The sequence below is a fragment of the Bison bison genome, unplaced genomic scaffold (assembly GCF_000754665.1).
Source record: "Bison bison bison isolate TAMUID 2011002044 unplaced genomic scaffold, Bison_UMD1.0 scf7180017864110, whole genome shotgun sequence".
Classification (NCBI taxonomy): domain Eukaryota; kingdom Metazoa; phylum Chordata; class Mammalia; order Artiodactyla; family Bovidae; genus Bison; species Bison bison.
Window position 1 is genome coordinate 1,865,840 of NW_011494682.1, and position 21,500 is coordinate 1,887,339.

Consider the following 21,500-nt stretch of genomic DNA (forward strand, 5'->3'; position numbering starts at 1 on the left):
GCTGGAGCCTTTAGGTATAAAAACAAACGCTGCATCTGAAATGTTACAAATTTTAAATGAGTTTACCCACAGTAACCACTCTATGCCAAAAATGTTAGCTTCACCAAACACACTGTAAGATCACCACTGAAAGAGCAAACATACAAGCTTCTCTTTATTTTAAAGATTAAAATTGACACTGGGTTTCCTTTCTCAAGAGTATCTTTTTAAACCATTATTATAAATGTATAAGAGGCCTGCATGCTAAGTCGCTTCAGTCATATGTGACTCTCTCAAGAGTATCTTTTTAAACCATTATTATAAATGTACAAGAGGCCTGCATGCTAAGTCGCTTCAGTCGTATGCGATTCCATATACTATGGACTGTAGCCTGCCAGGCTCCTCTGTCCATGGGGTTCTCCAGGCAAGAATACTGGAGTGAGTTGCCATGCCCTCCTCCAGGGAATTTTCCTGACCCAAGGATGAAACCCGCATCTCCTTTGTCTCCTGCACTGGCAAGAGGGTTCTTTACCACTGGCATCACCGGGGAAGCCTGGTTTATCAGGCAAACTACATGAAAAAGAGCTTTAGATCTTTAAACATATCCCACATAGATAAATTCACTATTTAAACAGAAGATGCCCCCTCTTCTGATTCACTCTGTTCTTAGTGAGTTTCAGCCGATGGTTTTCTATTGAGTTTTTAGAATGCAGATTGAGTGTCATGCCACCCACAGAGAGTAAAGTTGAACCAGGTGAATTGAGGGTGTGGTTGAAAGTCTCAGTCTGTCTCCCTTTCTCAGAATTACAGCGTTAGAAAGAACTATGAGGCAGCATTTGACTCTTTTTGCCTTCAAGCTGAGATGAATCCAATCATCCCAAATTGAGTGACCTTAGAAAAATTTTTAAAGCATAATCATATCAAAATAACCAGAGTTACTGGAGGTCACCCTAATACTCGTTTAATGGGAGTGCATCTTATTAGTGCAAATTACCTTAAAAAACAGTTTTAAGTTCACTTTTGCCAAGTGTGCTGCAATATACCTCAACCATACGTATTCCAGAAGCAAGAGAAATACTGTTTGGGTAAAAGGAAACATGTTTGATAACAGAAATGTTAGGTGTTCCAGCTCCCTGCCCTTTGAATTTCTGATCCTTAAACTAGAGCACTTACTTTGTACATAAATGTACCAGAAACGCAGCTACTTCACAACAAAAATAAGTCTTCTTTCCTTTAAGAATACTCTTCTCCATGCAATTAAAAATATGAGATAGACTCATGTCCTTGAGAAAAATATTCCCATCAAAATCCTGATCAGAGGTATTCACAGTCAAATCAATTGTATCTTCATTCTCAACCACTGGAATCATGGTAAGCCATTCAAACCCATCTCCATTTCAACTTCTTTACACTGTCACCTAGACTTACTATAAAATTTAAGGGCTACCACCCTCACCAGATGAAGCCAGGTGAGAAAATGGGAAGGTCAACTGGGAAGGCACTGAATTAGAAAGAGTAGTTCCTGATTATATTTCATGACCTGTACTGTAAGGACCCCATACTGTTGTATGCCTCCACCAAATCATGGCCATAAGCAGCCATCCTACATAGTCTCAGCATTCAGCAACAGCAACTAGCTAAACAGGCTTTGAAAGAAATGTAACCAACCCACACTCCACTCAACACGAAAGATTATCATTAAAATAGAAGTTTCACCAGAATAGGAAAATACACAAAAGCCACACAGCAAGGTGAATCACCACAAAGCCAATCAATTTTACAGATATTTTGATCACCTTTGTCTTTTTGGCTTCTCCTTAAAGAAATCTATCTACAGATTTGTGTGCTACTCATTACATTGTTGTCTTAATTTTCTGCTTGAAAAATCAAGGGGGAAACTGCAGGAAATAAACTTCTTAGTCAACGTGTTAAGAAACCCATGTATAATATCCTGCTCCAGTAAAGCACTGTCAATCCTACAGATATTACAAACTCAAGAAGTGATTAACATCTCCTGAGAACTTAGCTAGAGGGTTATTCTCAAGGAACATACACACAGAGTCCATCTCATCCCCAAGCTCTCACTGATTTTTCTACTTTAATTGTTCTGAAATGATCAGATATTGGCTCAGTCCTACAGTGTTTCTTAGAGTTATCTGCTATAACTTTAAGATTCTTATCTCCTCTTTGACACTGACGGGGACAGTGACAGAATCACCACAATGGAAACTTAGCATCAAGGGTTACAAGAATCTTAAGACAAAAGTGTTACTATTTTGCTTTCACTAGCTTGGCATTTTCCCACAGTCATGCTGTAAAAGTGCAAGGAACCCATGAAACAATAAGAACAAAAATATTGTGGTTTCCTTTTTCCTAAGAAACATAGGCTTCAATTTCTAATTAGTCAGTCTCAAGAGTGTACATGCGGGAAGTGCGAAGGTGGGGGTGAGGGGCACCCACCTTCCAATACTACACAGTCAGAAGAAACTCACCAAGGAGACATAATGGCCACATTATTCAAACTACCCCAGGTGGCACAAGAGCATCACTTGCCTGGAATCTGGTACTGAGTCTGGTTGAAGAATCACTCCAAAACACACGGCACCCACCTTCTTTATCCAACCCCACCACCTCCCTGGTCCCAGTCTTTGGTAGGCATTAATCAGACTAGGGAGTTTTCAAAATACATATGAATTCATTCTCAGGTGATTTTAAAGGGTAGAATTTATGATGTGGTTAACCAGTAAGTTTTACTTAACTTTATGAATACTGCCTAAAACCTTGCTTATTTTTAAAACTGTCATTATAAATGTTAGTAATACCCTGTATATCTGTGATGCCTTCACATGTTTTTTTTAACAACTATTAATTAAACCCTGCCTTCTCACTATCAAATAAGTAGGATGATACCCATATTACTGATAAGTCAAGAGACAAGAGAAGAGAAAGCATACTGAAAGGACCATGGTACCAGCTAAAATTTAACTCTTCTTTGGTTTTTAACTGGCACTGGGGAACATTAGCAAAAGAGTTTCTCGGGGGTTCTAAGTAAAAATAAATAAATAAATAAATACTTGTCCATCTTTTCCTAACAGAGTTGCATCTGTAAGTACCACTCTTTATATCCTCAGCTTAGACCCATGCTTCTTGCAGCAATGGTATCATTCTCTCTCTGTAACATCTGCTTCTCTATCCTGCAGGCTACAAGGAAGATATTAGAAGATACTGCCAAATATATCTATATAAATCTAGCAGCCTCCTTGAATTAGTCATTGGAGAGTGGTTAATATAATCTGGCAAAATATTTATTTTTGACAGAGAAGCACAGCTAACATAGGAACCTGCTTCAAAGTCAGATCTTTTTTTCTTGTTGTTACCTACGCAGGACCACACTGATTCAGATTCTGACAGTCCAGTGAAGTTCTTAGAATTACTTTCTGTGCTGAAGCAAAATGTGGAGATGAAATGAAACTCGAGATCAGCTTGGGTTTTTAACTTCAAAATTATAAGACATATGCCATGTATGGGTGCTATTATCTATAAAGACTTATGTATACAAATACAGACTTCCCCAGGCCCATCAAACTCACCTTCTACTTCTTCTTCATCACACACATGCTTAAGGAAGGAAGCCCCTCTGTCCAGGACAGCTTCATCCTCCATCCTATAGTAATAAAAAAGAAAAAAAGAATGCTCAGACTTCTCCTTGAGGGAGCCACTGGACGTAGCCCAGCTTCTGGGCAGGTGAACCTGCAAGCTGCTGCTCATGTTAACAGGGCAGAGTCCCTCTTCCTTTGGTGTCTGCTGCTCCTTCGCTCCTTCAGCTCCTCTCATCGGGTGCTTCAGAATATGCCGGTCCCACATAGCTTCCGTTCTAACCTTGACAGGGCCCCCGCAGGGACAGGTAAGAGAAAATCATTTCAATCCTGGAGGCTGGATGTTGGGGGTTCTCCCCTTTGGGATCTGCCCCCAAAAAAAAGACGAAAAGAAAAAAAAAAATACCAAGAGAGGAAGTTTGGTGTGCCTGGAGTGCTCGTGATGGTCGTTTGTGGAAATCCAGCTTCAGTGCTTAGCTCTTTAAACACCCACTGCATAAAAATGTATACCCTCACACACACACACGCACACATGCACACCCACCCACACACAGAAAGCGACAGGGAGTTAGGCTACTGCACAGTGGGAGCCTAGCTTCCAGCCAGCCTCTTAATACCAGCACAGCCCAGTATTCTCTGTTGAGTGGCAAGCTTTGAGTCACATGTTGGCCTTACGGAAATCTGACATCTGAGGATTATCCAGCAACCCCGGCTTCAGCAACAGTCACATATATATGCCACCCATTCATTCATTTTCCACATTCTTATCGCACGTCTCTGTCTATGTATATCTGTCCTGTTAACTCTTCCCTGAAGGGCATGAAGTGCTGCATTTTGTAACCATATTATGCTACCCTCCTGTCTCCTTACATAATAGGATCTACTCTGCAATTTCCTAGGCTAAATAAGACCTCAGGATCCATCCAAGTAATGACAGCGTTTGTACAGCCTCCCAATGCCAAATGTGTCTCTGGTTTATAGAACGAGGTAAGGTTGATTTCCATATTCGGTGACTCCTTTTCATTGCATCAACTTTGACATACAGAATTCCATGAACTCTATTTATAGTGAAAGCAGAAAGAACTCTCGAATTGCTCAAATGCTGCTACTGTCGTACCGGTCTAGAAACAAAGAACTTTCTCTGGGGACAGCTGCTCTATGTCATACCATACATGAGCCCCGCCAGAGAACCAAATGTTCACTCTGTATTCTATTCATCCAGTTATGTGCTCGGGCACTGAATCCTGTGGGTCTGTTTTCCATATTGTCTTTATAACTTATTCTTGTGCTTCCCATATTTGTTATCATCTATATGAGATGCACTGAATTCACTTTTTCTTCCTTTCTATTTCAGGAGCATTTCCATCTCACAAAGCAACCATCTGAGCTTAAAAAGTCAGAAATCTGGTGTCAGGGAGACACCAGTTTAAAAAGCCTATTCGTACCTGTATCACCTGGAGCAAAGTATCCAAATTTTTAAGCCTCAGTTTTTCCATCTAGGAAATTGGAGGTAATAATATCAATTATGTGGGATTGCTTTGAAATTAAAATCAGGTAACACACATGAAAGCACTCAGTTTTGTCCTAGCACCTATGACATGTTTAATAAAGTTATGTTTCTTTCCTGTCTTCTTTCCTTTTTTCTTTTTTGCCTAACCTTGGTTGGCGGACAATGCCATAAAGAAACTCATTACTTTGGAAAGCTGAAGAATCTTTTCTTCTGGGATATGGCTCTTACACACAGTTCATCTTTTTCCTTTTCTATACTCTAAAAATATAAAACTAAATGCAAACAGGAAATGGGTCAGCAAATAGGATCACAGTAAAAAAGAAAATGCTGTGAAGACTTGAGAGGTCAAATCAGTTACCAGCCTCTCTGAGCCTCTGTTTTCCACGAAAATTAAATTATCCAACATACTCACCAATTCAGCAAATATTTATTTAATGTCTGCTACATTCCTGCCACTCTTGGAACTGGTACTCTTGGAGGGAGAGGAACACATGTCTGAATAAGGCAGGCAAAATGCCTCTGAAACTAATAATAAATAGATGAACAAGATAATCTTAGATATCAGTAAGTGCGATGCAGGAAAAAAAAATAATAAGGTAGTGGGCTACTTAGCATAAGGTGATTCAGATGTGGCTTCTGAGAAGGTGACATCTGAGCAGAGGCAAAAATGATAGGAAGGAACCAGGCATTTAACAATCTGGGGGCAGAATATTCCAAGCAAAGGGAAGAGCAATGCAAAGGCCCTAAAGGGGGAAGAAGTTTAGCATGTTTCAGGAACAGGGTAAGGCCAGAAGGACTGGGCAGAGGGATGGAAGGTCACTGGGAAGTAACAATGTGGAAGGAATCAGGGCCACACAGGCCACGGTAAGCAATTAGAATGTTAGATGTTATGGCAGCCCCTGAAGAGTTTTCAGATGGAAAGGGACTTGACCTGCTTTGTCTTTTAAAAGACCGCTCTGGCTGTTAAGTGAAAAATTCATGCATGCGTGTGAAGTCACTTCAGTTGTGTCCAACTCATTGCGACCCCATGGACTGTAGCTCACCAGGCTCCTCTGTCCATGGAATTTTCCAGGCAAGAATACTAGAGTGGGTTGCCATTTCCTCCTCTAGGGGATCTTCCCAACCCAAGGTTGGAAACTGCATCTCTTAAGTCTCCAGTTTCTTTTAGTCAGGATGTTTCCTCACTAAAAGAGACTAAGAAACTATCTCAGGAGCCCAGGGAAGACTACAGGAAAAACATATTTCAAGGAAGGAATCAAGAGTTCTTTTCTGGAAAGGTTATGGTTGAGATGCTTATTATATATGAAAAAGGAACTGTCAGGCACACAACTAGAGGTCAGTCTGGAGCTCAGGAGCCGAGGGCTGGGGATAAAAATTGGGAATCAATGAATAAAGCTGGTGTCTGAAGTTATTACTAGATGATATCATCCAGGAAGAAAATGCAGAAATAGAGAAGCTGACATAAGACCAAGTGCCAGGCATGCCGGGCATGCCAACATTTACAAGCAGAGCAGAGGAACAAAAGCAGTCAATGAGGTAAGAAGAAAACCAGGAAACAATGATGTCAAGGAAGCTGAGAAAAGAGAGTGTTGCTACTGAGAGGCTCAGAAAGAACCAGAATAAAAAGGGGTTTGGCAATAGGGAGGCCATTGGTGATGATGACCAAAGCACTTGAAACATACCATACACAGTGCTAGACACACACAGACAGCATTCAATCATCCCCTTTTCTCTTCCCTGACATCCTCCATTCATTCATTAGTGAATATTTGCTGAGTACCTACTAGGGGCTCTTCTGGTCACTGGAGATACAGTGATGAGCAAGACAAGAGACAGAGGCTCTAGTGTAATCGCATCTGCCTTCTTGAAGACGTCCCCTAGCAATCTGAGGGCTGATCCAAAGAGCAAGAACCCACCAGTAATACAGCATTTGTAGACCTAGATGAAGATGACAGGTTAATGGAGAAATCTCCTTAAAAGACCCTGGAAACAACAAAATACTGGATCCTGTACTATTGCATCTACACTCCTAGTACTTACTATCTCCCCTTCAGGAAACAAAGAGTAGTGTAGCCCACATTTCTTTTCAAAGTGCACGCTTTCTGGTCCTATAACCTACAGAATCCAACACAACTTCCTATAGTCATTTCTGCACCCCTACCACTAACCAAGCTGGTCCCAAAGCCATTTACTAACTTTTCACACATTTCCTAAATGAAAAGGTTAGCTTTTGCACCTAAGCTCTTCCCCAAATCGCACACAACAAACAATCAAAGCAGAAGTGAAGGAAGTCAACAGTAACAACTAAAGGAGACTAGACAAGCTTTAATGCCAAAATCACTTCCTAGGCGGAGAAAACCAGCCAGCCTGACTGAAGCACTGTGCACAGGCTCCGGGTTAGAGGGAGCATAATGGTAGGGGCATTCATTGGCTCTTTGATACATATTTCACATTCCCTCCAAGACTATACATAGCAAGTAACTAGAAACCTAGTTCTTTCTGGTGGACAGTGCGGAGCATCTGTAAGCACCCTCCTTCCTGTAAAAAGTGCAAAGGAAAATGCAAACTGAAAATATAGAACCTGCATGCCCAGAGCAGCCCTTTCCTTGTCAAGAGCAAGTGCAGCCTGGCACATCTCGGCTTTGACACAGAATTCAGGGATTTTATAGCTTTCTTCCATCTTTATACCACAAGTGTCCATTGTTGGGCTTTGTGCACACCCCACCCGAGACCAAATCCTCTCAGCAGTTGCTTGCTATTATTAGTAAGACAGAGATATCTTTTAAAATGCCCCGTCTGACCCAACCAGTTTTTCCCTCTATCAGTAGGAAGAAATGAACTCCTCTAGTTCCTAATCAGGCCCCCAAAATCTACGCTAAAATGTTCCTTTCACACCAACTGCACTTGCTGAAAACAAAGAAGGGAGGGAGCATGCTTCTAAACAGTTCCCTAGGCTGCTCTTGTCGTCAGCATGAGGCAAAGTTCAGAATAGATTTGGAAGCTTCTCACCAGCATCACGGGGAGAAGGGTCATACCAGTCAGTATAAAATCCACGCGGGGCCAACACTGCCTTCCTTCAGCAGGACGTCTGACAGCAGAAGTCAGACCCCTTCCCCCAGCAATCCACATACCCAATGTGGGGCTTCTCCCATCCTCTGTTATGCTGGGAGCTGCAAGTGATTTAACTGTAACCCATGTCAAATCAGCTGCCAAACAGACTGGCCCTCAACAGCCGGTCCTAATCACTGCACAGGCTTGTAAGGGTGACTTAAGCCTGGCACGAGAAACATTTGTGCAAAACTGTCGGCCATTGGGCCCTGGGCACCCATCTACATTCCACCCCTCTGAGTTCCCAGCCCTAGAGCCCTCGCCAACTGCCAACGTGCTCACCAGCTAGTCCACACAGCGCATGCAGCTGCCACTCAGCCAGTCAGCAAGTGGCAGGGCCGCCAGCACGCAAGTTTCAGAATGCGAGCATGCCCCGTCACAGTGCTGCTAAAGGTTGAAGGTCTGCTAGCCTTTAGATTCGCCTCACTTGCCCTCCCACCTCCCTTCTCTCACCCCTCCCGGGTTCTGCCTCCCACGGTAGCATTTCACTCGTCTCTATAGTAACAGCATCTGGTTTCAGGGTTATAACTTTATGCAGAGCATTTCTCCTCCGAAGCAAGGGCTTTTGCCAAAGGATGCACTAGCAGCAAAAAGGCTGCTGCTTAAGGTGGAGCCACATGTTCCCTTGTCACCCCCCAGAATGCGGCTATGTTCTCAGCTGCAGGGTCACAGCAGCGGCACCGCTCAGACCCAGGGAAGCAGAAAACAGCCCTTCCACCTTGGTATGCCCACTCCCACTGCCAGCCCTTCTCCTCCACACCCTGCTCTCCACTTAGCTGCACGGGGATCGAATGAATACTGGTGCTTCCTGATTGCTTTCAAGAAGGCACCAGACCATGCACAGCACCCTCAGGAGCAGAGTAGCTCCAGTTGTTCATACGTCTGTATCTGAGCTCAACACCACTGGTTCTTTCCATGTATACCGCTTAAAATTTACTACTTAACCTCATATTTAAACTCATCTCACTTTATCCTCACTAGCCTGATCTGTTTACAAGAGCCAGGGAACCCCGTAATCTCTCACTTTACAACAGCTTTCCCATGCACAGCAAATGTTTACACACATGCCCGCACACACCAAAGTGACGCACGGAGGGGAGTGGACAAGTACCAGGAAGTGAAGAGTTGTATTATCATTGTTATTACTTGTTGCTGCTGTAAATTTATATTTACACTGTGTGTAAGGGCCTTTCCTTGAGGGGTACAAGGAGTTCGTCTCAAGTCTCAGAGCTCAATGCAGGTTGCCCCTGCTTCTCAGCTGGTTAGATCACGTGAGAGGCAAAAAAAAATTGGTATTTTCACAGGTCTTTTTCAGGAGCCACCAGTACTGACATTTACAAGTATACACTCACACACACACACACACACAGACACACACATCTCTCCGAATTCTATTTCCTATTCAAATCATCTCCAAGAAGAGGGGAATCATTAGCATCACCAATCATTTGCCAGTGTAATGTTTTCAAACTTTGGAAACCACACAGTGTTTTATTGGTGTCTTTGTCGTTTTGGAAAATCTGCTTTCCACGTTTTCAACACACACGTAAAGAACAGCATCAGTTAGTTCTCCAAAAGCACAGGCAACAGGGGCCAGCAATCCCAGCGCTGCAAAGAATACTGCCATCTATCGGCCACATGTGTTCACTACAGGGAAGTGGAGGGCAGGAGCGGAGGAAAAGTTGCAACAGTTTCCTTCCTAACTTCACCAGTCCCCACCAGTGCTGAGAAGGCCTTTGGCTTCCACAGGGAGGAAAGAGAAGGACGTGGGCGCTGGCTTAACCGTGGAGACTGCTGGAGCTCTGGAAATACCTACTGGGGAAAAGAAACTTCAGTGTGGCAAACCCAAAAGATGACTAATAGCAGAGCCGAGCCCCGGCAATCAGGAGGCAACAAAGCCAAACAGGTCCCCTCAGCAGAGTTCACGAGGGCCCTCAGTTCAGTTCAGTCGCTCAGTTGTGTCTGATTCTTTGCGGCCCCATGGACTGCAGCACGCCAGGCTTCCCTGTCCATCACCATCTCCCGGAGCTTGTTCAAACTCATGTCCATCAAGTCCGGGATGCCTCATCAGGCTGTAAATGCATCAATACACAGGCCCCGGTCCAGGGAGAAAGGGATGACAGCCCCTCACAAAACCAGACTGCAGACTGGATAAAAGATGAAAACTGAATCCCGAACAGGATCACACCACACATAATTCTGGTTTATGAACTGCAGTATTTTTGAAATGACCAAAATTTAGATACGAAGGGCAGGTTAGTGTGACAAGAGTACAGAGATGGCAGAGGTGGTGTTCGTTGTTATAAAAAGGTGACAGAAAACAGATTTGGAAATTTCAAATCCAACTCCTTGCTGACTTGGTCCTGTTGAGCATCTCACTTGTGGTGATGAATACATGAATCTACACAGGTAATAAAACTATACAGAACAGAAAACATACACACATATACAAAGAAATGAGTACAAACAGGAAATCTGAATAACTGCATTATATGCGATCAGAAAATCATGGTTGTGATATTATACCAAAATCCTGGTTGTGATATTATACTAAAGTTTTGCAAAAAGTTAACAGTGAGGTAATACTAGCCATATAGAAGTGATCTCTTTGTATTAGTTCTAAAAATACATGTGAATCTATATTTATTTCAATAAAAGTTTCAATTAAAAAAGCTCATCTGCAAATCTGCTTTTTTAAACTTTATTTCACGTGATGGTTAGTTACAGAAGCTGGTCCATCCACACATATGCAGAATCAAGTAAAATGGTGCAAATCCCAGACATGCACTTTAGTAACTGTAACCTTGGGAGAGTTAGCTAACCGCTCACTTCAGTTGTCCTTAAAAATGACCCTAAACACTTGATAAGTGATTCAGGGGATTAAGTATGTTCCCAGAGTAAATAAATTTAATTAATTTTAGTTGAATCTAAATCTAAGGCTTCAAGGACCCAGAAAGTATAGTAACTAACAGGCCTACAATCCCGAAGGCTGTAATTCTGTCCCCACGGGCAAATGCCTGGGAGTATCAACTGGGAAGACCAGCAATGAACTGCCCCTCGAGGCTGGGTATCAAACTCCTCTCTCCCATCTTCTTCATGTTGGGGACACTGTCTTCAGATGGCTGACTGAGTTCTGAAAGGAACTTCATTGCTGCAGCAGGCTCAGCAATAAAGGACAAGAAAAGAACTGGTGGTGTGGGACTTCCCTGGTGGTCCAGGGGCTAACACTCCACTCTCCCAATGCATGGGGTGGGGGGCGCCCTGTGTTCGGTGCCTGGTCAGGGAACTAGATGCCACATGCCACAACTAAAGACCCCACATGCAGCAATAAAGATCAAAGATCCTGCACGTCGCAATTAAGACTCGGTGCAGCAAAATAAATACATAAAATTCTTTTTAAAGAACTAGTAGCAGGATGGAGACAGGGACTCTGGGTTGAGGAAGGGCGTGGAAGCTCAGGACTGGTGACAGATGAAAGCAGAATGTGCTGGAGAGGGTATTTTGTGCTGAAAAGGGAACAGCTCGTCTGACCCCGTGGGACACCCGCCTGCATTACCCTTGAAAAGTGAAGTGAAGTGTTAGTCGTGTCTGACATCTTTGAGACCTCATGGACTGTAACCCACTAGGCTCCTCTGCCTATAGGATTCTCCAGGCAAGAATACTGGAGTGGATCCCCTGCCCTCCTCCAGGGGATCTTCCCAACCCAGGGATTGAACCTGGGTCTCCTGCGTTGCAGGCAGATTCTTTACCATCTGAGCCACCAGGGAAGCCTGAATTACCCTTACATCATTTAATTTACTTTAATGAGTAGATCTACTTGTTTTCCTGACTACCATATGTTACAGCTTCTGACCAGAGTTCCTATGTCAAAAATTCAGCACTTTGCCCAGTGAAAGTTTTCCTGGAGTTTTGACTGTTAGGGACAGGAAACGGAGGCTCCTTTCTCAACTCATAACTTGCAACTGTCCTTCCTCAAAGGCTCTGGAGTGAAAACAGAAAGATCCTAAGAGAGGGGGGTGGCAAGAATGGAAAGACTGGGACTTCTCTTCAGGAGTCAGGAGGATAGCTCTGAGCACGTCCGTCCTGTCCCCCGAATTCACTGCCAGGTCTCCAGCCAAGAGCCAGACTGAACCAGCGTCATGTAAAGAAGGCAGAGTAAAGGGAAGAAGGGAAGCAACTCTTCCATTCGATAGGGAAGACAGCCCCATCAAAAGGGCTTCGACAGCTGGAAACCCACCCTGCAACACACCAACTTCAGGCTTAGAAGTGAGTGTATCATGACTAGATTGCTACCTGCCCTCCCACCGATGGTTTCTAACTGGTCTTCCTGGCTCTGAACTCACTCCCCACTTGTCCATCCATCTAGAGAACACAGTCTGGTATCATTCTCCTTTTAAAGATCATTCATTACATTGAAGATGAAGTTCAAACTGCTCAACATGGAACTGAAGACTTATCATGAGCTTTCTACACAGAGTTCCTGCCACTCTCCATACCATCCCACTCCCGGATTAGGCTACCATGCCTTTGTGGACATGCTGTTTCCTCTAAATAACACATTGCCCTGGTTAACCCATTCTTGTAGACCCTACTCTCTAGAACACTCTCTACATTCTTAGACACACCCTTCCCCCAAAAAAGCCACACTCCTTTCCCCATTCTTCACTGGTTCGTTAAATGTGTCTGCTTCTCATGGAGCATGTACAACAGAGAACATCACCATCACTGAACCTCACACAACTGTCCTCGGACACATCATGGCAGACTTCTGCACCACCGTATAAGCTCTTTGAGAGCAAATACCATCCTTCTGAAGTCTTTCTAATTCCAGATTCAAGCACAGTCACTACACATAGTATAGTGAAAGTGAAGTTGTTCACTTGTGTCCAAGTCTTTGCAACCCCCATGGACAGTAGCCTACTAGGCTCCTTCAATTCAGTTCCGTTCAGTCGCTCAGTCGTGTCCGACTCTTTGTGACCCCATGAATCGCAGCACGCCAGGCCTCCCTGTCCATCATCAACTCCCAGAGTTCACTCAGACTCATGTCCATCGAGTCAGTGATGCCATCCAGCCATCTCATCCTCTGTCATCTCCTTCTCCTCTTGCCCCCAATCCCTCCCAGCATCAGGGTCTTTTCCAATGAGACAACTCTTCGCATGAGGTGGCCAAAGTATTGGAGTTTCAGCCTCAGCATCATTCCTTCCAATGAACACACAGGACTGGTCTACTTTAGGATGGACTGGCTGGATCTCCTAGCAGTCCAAGGGACTCTCAAGCGTCTTCTTCAACACCACAGTTCAAAAGCATCAATCCTTGGGCACTCAGCCTTCTTCACAGTCCAACTCTCACATCCATACATGACCACTGGAAAAACCATAGCCTAGGCTCCTTAGTCCATGGAAATTTTCCAGGCAAGAGTACTGGAGTGGGTTGCCATTTCCTCTTTAAATGTTGAAGAATGAATGAATGGATCAATCAGTCAACTAACCCGGGATGCTATATCTACGACTTTGCCTTATAAAGGCCAACCACATCTGCTATCACCCATGGCCAGGACAGCTGGCCAGCACATGATGCCATTTAAATTGGATTACAACATTACTCATGTTCCACTTGCACTACTCTATGAAAATAAAATATGTACTTTGGGAGAAAAAAAAAAAACAAGTGAGGAAGGAGTACACTGACAGCACACACATGTTTGGAACTAACATATCTCTAAATGCAAAGACCTTGAGTGTAGTTTCCAAACATGAACCCCATTTACAAGCTAACTTTTAATCACTTGTCAAAACAGCGATTTGCTCCAAAGAGTGAGGAAAAGGCTACGCTATATCCCCTGAATGATGTTATGTCTGTGGGTGAATTATGAGATTTTTTTTTAAATAATCCTAATTATTTAACTTTCTCCTTATTACCTAACTTGAGAACTTAACCCTTTCTATAGACTATAATTATAATTGCACAGAAATATGTAAAATTAAAATCAAGAGAATTTCCCTTTGTCTACTTTTGAAAAAAAGTTTAAAAATAAATAATTTTTTTTAATTTATTAAAGTTAAGCAGTATCTAGATCTGTCACACAATAGGTTCAAAGCAAATATCTGCTTAATAACTATACAAATGAACAAACTTAAATCACAGCTTAAACTGCTTTAAAAATCCAGAAGAAGCATGAGAAGCCATCAGTTTAGTTCAGTTCAGTCACTCAGTTGTGTTCAATTATTTGCGACCTCATGGACTGCAGCACGCCAGGCTTCCCTGCCCATCACCAACTCCTGAAACTTGCTTAAACTCATATCCATCTTCTCGGTGATGCCGTCCAACCATTTCATCCTCTGTTATCCCCTTCTCCTCCTGCCTTCAATCTTTCCCAACATCAGGGTCTTTTCCAATGAGTCAAGTTCTTTGCATCAGGTGGCCAAAGTATTGGAGTTTCAGCTTCAGCATCAGGTAGCTGAAGTACTGGAGTTTCAGCTTCAGCATCAGGTAGCTGAAGTATTGGAGCTTCAGCTTCAGCATCAGTCCTTCCAATGAATATTCAGGGCTGATCTCCTTTAGGAGACAGGCTGGATTTGCTTGCAGTCCAAGGGACTCTCAAGAGTCTTCTCCAACACCACAGTTCAAAAGCATCAATTCTTCAACACTCAGCTTTCTTTATGGTCTAACTCTCACATCCATACATGACTACTGGAATAATCATAGCTTTGACTAGATGGACCTTTGTCAGCAAAGTAATGTCTCTGCTTTATAACATGCTGTCTAGGTTTATCATAGGTTTTCTTCCAAGGAGCAAGCGTCTTTTAATTTCATGGCTACAGTCACCGTCTGCACTGATTTTGGAGCCCAAGAAAATAAAGAGAAGGCTCAATTTTGTTCCTCAACCTGCAACTGAACAAATAAAACTCTGTAATGTGTTTAGGTAAACCAATAAAGACGCTGGATAGCAAATACCTGCAAAAGGAAATTAGGATTTGAAATGTCAACATAAACTTTGAGCTCTGGAAATTGCAGCCTAACTTTAAAATTATACATAGTCAATGTTAATTATCTATAGTAATTAGCACAGGGACAGCCCAGATAACCAGAGTTAATTTCGTACTTCTCCTCTGAGTCTGTGATTTGGCAGACATTCACTCCGGCTTTTACAGTGACCTCAGGTTAGATCCAGGTTGGCAGGTGGACAGGAACTCCAGAGTAGGCGTCTGTTCCGGGACACAGTGCTGGGAGTCAGCTGGAGGGCAGCTGAGCAGGTACAGCCCGTGACCTCCCACCTCTGACACCAAGAGCTGACCCTGAAGAAAACAGCCTTCCCTTCCCACCTCTACCTGAGTGGCAGTCACCTCATTCACATCTTTCATCTTGAGCCACCACAACAGGTGGCAAGGATGAGGCTCCTGGCATTCTACTGAGTTCTTGTTACATGCCAGGCACTGTGTTAAGCGTCACACATGGAGTATTTCATTCGTGATGCTGTAAAATTGTGCCCAGCTGGCTTAATAACAGGATGGGGCTGAAGGTTCTAGTTATAAGATTTCAATACCTATAACAATGTGGGACGGAGGATAGGGACTCTGATTATCAATTAATTTTTCAAAAGTCCCATGTTTAAAACATCTACTACATACCAAGTGTTGGGCTCATCACTTTACAATGCTTGTCTGATTCAATCCCCACAACAACCCCATAAGGTAAACACTTTCAACATACCCATGTAGAATTGTAATTTTAAGTTGATAATTTACTCAAAATCACACAGTAAGCTAAGACCCAGGCAGGAAGTTTATCTTAAGCACTCTCCTATACCCCTTCATAACTAATCTAACAGATGTCCATCAGCGATCAACTTCAAGAATCTTTTTTTATCTTACTTAACTTCAATATGCCTTCTCATAACTTCAGATTCTATCACTTACACTCACCTCTTACCCTATCTGGGTGTACCTACTGGCCAAAAGTTGAAGGACCCTATGACAGGCTTCCCAAATAAATATCTTTATTTAATAAACACTGAGGTTAAGCTTACTATGTGCCAGTCACTGCTGTAACTGCTACAAATATTATTAGCTCATTTAATTTTTACAACAGTCTAGTGAAGTATGTATCATTTTTATCATCATGAACTCTGAGGCACAGAGAGATTAAGTAACTTACCAAAGTCACACAGCTAATAATTGTCAAAGTCAGGATTCAAACCCAGGTTGTCTAGATCTCCAAGTCTGTGCTCTTAGCCATTATATGTCATGCTGCCTCCCTTCACCTAATTTGACTGATCTGTTTCAAACTCTCCAGGAATCCAGGCTCACAAAGATTAAACAGATCTTTGGAGAAACAGCAGACTCACCAGAATACCTCCAGAGTATGCAGACCCAAGACACTCACTCATAAAACTCCTCCTCTCAATCCTATTCTGCAAATGTTCAAACTCACAAATAACATGGTAACATATAATTTCTGATATAATATGTGGTCAAGTGTAACTGTACAAGTTTCTGAACTCAAGGAAAAGAGGGATATCAGGATGACCTGCAGTTCCGGGGGTGTGCCATCTGCCAGGCTCAGTCTGGGTTCACCAGTAGCACAGGGCTCACCATGAGCATCTCTACAGAGCACAAATGACTACATGGTATGACCCTTCAGGGCTACCAGCAAATAGCCAAAAGGGTCTACTGTATCAAAAGTCAGAAGAATGCATCACTTCCCATGTGGGCTATACTACTAAGCAGAAAAACTTTATCTCATAAACATGAAGTTTAAACATATAAGCACTGCTCACTGTTACATGAACAATGAAAGTACTTCTCTAATCCACATTCCCTTACCAAAATGTCTCTTACCACAATACAGTAAGTCCCCTGCATACAAACCTTCAAGTTGCAAACTTTCAAAGACGTGAATATGCATTAGCACGTCCAATCACATGTGAATATGCATTTGAGTGTCCAATGACATTAAGTTAATTCACGTGTCTGGTGTACACCGAAACATGTGTGCATCTCTGCAAGTAGCTGTGCTCTTATGTAGTTTACTGTACAGATCTGTATAGAGTACAACAGTACAGTATCTTTATAGATAGAGTTGAATCAAGCAAGGAACCAGAACCTGGGCGTCAATGTCAGGCATGAGTGAAACTGCAGCTTGCCCTCCTCCTCCTATTGCTGACAATCCTTCAGCTCCACCACCTCCCACCAGTTTATTGCTGTATGCCAGCTGTTGTACTGTACTACTGCACTTTTCAAAGTATTGGACTGTAAGATTAAAAATGTTTTATTTTTTGTGTATTTGTTTTTTATGTATTATTTGTATTTAAAAGTGTTATAACCTTATTACTGTACAGTACTATGCAGCCAATTGTGCTAGTTGGGTACTTAGGCTAACTTTGTTGGTCCTAAGAACAAACTGGAATTACAAACATGCTCTCAGAACAGAACTCATTCATATGAAGTAGACTTACTGTACTTTTCAAAGTTTATCCTTCAGTTTCCTCAAGGAATCTCTCAGTGTATACTTGTGATCAAATTTTCCCAAAGTTTAACTCATCTACTCATTCATTGAACCAATTGAGTGTCTCCTATGAATAGCCCTTATTCTAGGCACTAAGGATAAATCCATAGTGGAAAAACAGGCAAGAAGGAAAATTTAAAAGTAAACTGCATAATACATTAGAAGGTGATCCTGCTACGGGAAAAAATGTAAGAAAGGAAGAGATTTAGGGGGAGCTAGAGGGATGGGATACAATGGGAATCAGTTTTAAATAGGCAGTTAGGAGAGATCTCGCTCAGTGACACTTTGAGCAGAGACTTGAAGGAGATGAGGAAGTAATTATTCAAGGGAAAAACAAATACAAAGGCCCTGAGGCAGGAGAGTGGCAGATTCTTGGGACATCAAGCAGGCCAGTGGCTACAGCAGAGCAGGCTGGGAATCAAGTCCAGAGAGAGAGAGCTAACACAGGAGCAGCCGCCGTGGCCTGGGAGGCTACTCAGAGGGCTTAGCCATTTACTCTGAGCAACTAGAAACCACTGGGGGATTCTGAGCAGCAGTGATATTTCCTCAAGCTTACAGTCTTCTTTACTTTTTAAATCTCTGTCATTAAATAAACATCTTCATGAAGGCCCTTCCTGGAACCTGATTCTACCCAGAAGGTCTTCCAGGAGCCATAGCATGAAAGTTACCAGCAGGTCTGCCAGGGCAGCTTCCTACAGCAGCCAGGCCCCTTCTCAGGTGCAGACCCACCTGAGAAGACAGGATCCCCAGCGGTCAGAGCCTGTGCACTGACTTCCACCTCGGGTCAGTCCTCTGAACTCCGGCTGATCTGCATTAACTTTATAGTCATATAATCTTTATTAACTTCTGCAAACTAGCCTCAAAGTTCATGACTTCTGCAGTTGCCACCTGAATCCTCACCTACCTAAATGTGCCCCAGGGATGGCAACTCAGTGTTAGAAGATGCCAAAGCAGATGACTAATACCTACGTGTCAAGAGAACAGCATGGAATTGATTTGTTGGTGGCTTTTTAACCGTGACTCAAATCTATGTTTTACATAATAAAGACATATATTTAAAGTTGTCTTTAACAGTAAATTTTCTGGATTAATTTTGTGAGAATAGGAAAGACAGAGAATGATTGCAAATTCCTTAGTTAATATCTATTGTATTTTAAGGTAAATGCCCTCAGTTTGTCATCCTTTGCCTAAGGGCGGAAGAAATGCTTATTTGGCTCTAGTGGATTCTTAGCAAGGGGTAGGCCATCCCAAAGAAGCATGGTACTCTCAAATTAAAAACACCCTCTTTTACTCTGGTAGATTGAAAAGGAATCTACCATATGTAACTCTCAAATGCAATATGCAATTTGAGATCCTTTAAAAAATGAGGGGACAACTAAGAAAGATTGAATATTAATTAGGTATTAGATGATACTAAGGAATTACTATTAATTTCCATTAGGTATAATAATGGGATTGGGGTTGTATTTTTAATGTCTTTATTTAATAGCTGTTAGAAGCAATCTAAATGTCCATCAACAGAGGAATGGATAAAGAAGTTGTGGGGTATATATATATATATATATATATGTGTATACATATGTAATGGAATAATAAATAATATATATATAATGGAATACTACTCAGCCATAACAAAGAATGAAATAATGCCATTTGCAGCAACATGGATGAACCTAGAGATCATCATACTCTTAGGCAGTTAGACTAGGAAAAAGGAGTCCAGAATGGCAGTGGCTAAAAGACAAGCAAAGGAAAAGCCCATGAAAATAGAACAAAGGAAGGTCCGAGGACTGGAGTGAGGAACTCAGGCAAAATAAATAGCACTCCTGGCTAGCCCAATTTACACAGGGCAGGCCCAGGGGGAGGGGAAAAAAACATATGAAAAGAGGAGCCAAAATTGGGCAGGGGAACTCTCTTCTCTTTGCATCTTTTGGGTCAGCAGCCCCTCACGCCTTCCAGAAAACATGTATTAATAGAAAAGTTGTAACGAATATACTCACAAGTTATATAGACAGTTCCTTTCCCAAAGATTATTATAAACTCGAATGTCCACATTTTTGTCCCTCATTTTAGACATAATAAATTAAAATGTATAGGAAGATTTCAACGTGTGTTTTCTTTTCCTTCACACCTTAATCCACAGGCTCTCATCCAAGGAGTACTGGAGTGACTTTATCATGCCCAGTAATTTCATCTTAGTCAAAACAAAACAAAGTTTATGGTATGTTTATGTTTCTTAATACAAGCATCAGCATTTTGAAATTTTTCCCCTCATTTGTGTTAAAGTTGCATGTTAAAAACGCAACAGGAACTTCCCGGGTGGCACAGTAGTAAAGAAAAATCCATTTGCCAAGCAGGAGACACAAGAGACACAGTTTTGATCCCTGGGCCGGGAAGATCCTGTGGAGTAGGAAATGGCAACCCACTCCAGTAGTCTTGCCTGAAAAATTCCACAGACAGAGGAGCCCGGCAGGCTATAGTCCATGGGGTTGCAAAGAGTCAGACAGGACTGAGCACACACACAAAATGCAACAAAACATCCATATATCTGTAGCAACAAACACTGAGGTGCAAAGAAACCTGTGACATTGACAAAACAGAACCACGGGCTGCACGAGATGCCTCTGCAAATTCCCTCCAGCTCCTCACTGAGTGCAAAGAACACAAGCGCAACGGGAAACAGCAATTACCAGCTGGGGTGGGGGGGTGCTGTTTGTATATTAAAACATAGTTTGCATCAAAGCTGAAGGTATGAAAGTCAGGGCTGCCTGTATGTACAAATGAATGATGTTCAAGCACAGGACAATGAGCATTCTTTGGGATCCTGGAAGAACAGAAAGTATCCAAAACCACCACAGTCCCTTCTATTGCTAGGCGAGGTACAGGGAGAAAGCGGAAGTATGTCCTGGTGACACAATATTCCTTTCTTGCCAAATACAGGGCACCTATTTTTTCCCAAAGAAATAATATTACATTTGTTGGTTAGGTTCCAAAGACAACTCACAAAAAACTATTTACTGCAAATGTGGCCAAATTATAGTAATAATAATAAAAGCTAATACAATAAGTGCATTGTATGAATAATTTAAAACCTAATACTAGTCCATGAAATAAGTGCTATTAATATCCCCATTTTACAGATGATGAAAGTGAGACATGAAGATGTAAGCAGTTGTCAAGGTTACATAATAATGGAATCCACATAGATTATCACCTAATAGTATTGAAATAATTAATAACTGTATAGTACTAAAGTCGGAGAAGGCAATGGCACCCCACTCCAGTACTCTTGCCTGGAAAATCCCATGGATGAGGAGTCTCATGGGCTGTAGTTCATGGGGTCGCTAAGAGTTGGACACGACGGAGTGACTTCACTTTCACTTTTCACTTTTATCCATTGGAGAAGGAAATGGCAACCCACTCCAGTGTTCTTGCCTGGAGAATCCCAGGGACCAGGGAGCCTGGTGGGCTGCCCTCTATGGGGGTCACACAGAGTCAGACACGACTGAAGCAACTTAGCAGTAGCAGCAGCAGTACCAAAGTAGTGTTTTAGGTACAGAATGGGTAAAATAGGTTTCAGTGGTGTTGAATGGAACCCCAAGCATCATTCTGGTATTATTTTCTATCAAAAAAATACATTTTGAGTTTCAAATAACCATATTCAATGATGGCATTCCAAAAATGAGTAGGAGGCAGTATGCATTTGGTTAGAAAGGGCATTAAACAAATAACTGAAACTAGAGGATAAATATCAGTGTTATCTTTAATAGATAATCACAAATAAATGAACTACAATCAGTTGA

At 42.3% G+C, this 21,500-nt stretch overlaps 1 protein-coding gene across 3 annotated transcripts in view; it reads right to left on the minus strand.

The window, feature by feature from the left end:
* Positions 1-21,500, minus strand: part of SLC4A4 (solute carrier family 4 (sodium bicarbonate cotransporter), member 4) — a 364,017-nt gene that overhangs the window by 308,009 nt on the left and 34,508 nt on the right. The window contains exons 1-2 of one of the 3 annotated variants that reach the window (XM_010839088.1): positions 8,476-8,516; positions 3,570-3,643 (exon numbers count right to left, since the gene is read on the minus strand). In XM_010839088.1, coding sequence (XP_010837390.1) covers positions 3,570-3,642 — 73 coding nt within the window. In that variant the 5' untranslated portion in view covers position 3,643; positions 8,476-8,516. Of the gene's footprint in view, positions 1-3,569; positions 3,644-3,981; positions 4,157-8,475; positions 8,517-21,500 lie in introns of those variants that run through there. The other 2 variants (XM_010839086.1, XM_010839087.1) reach the window with 2 other exon arrangements.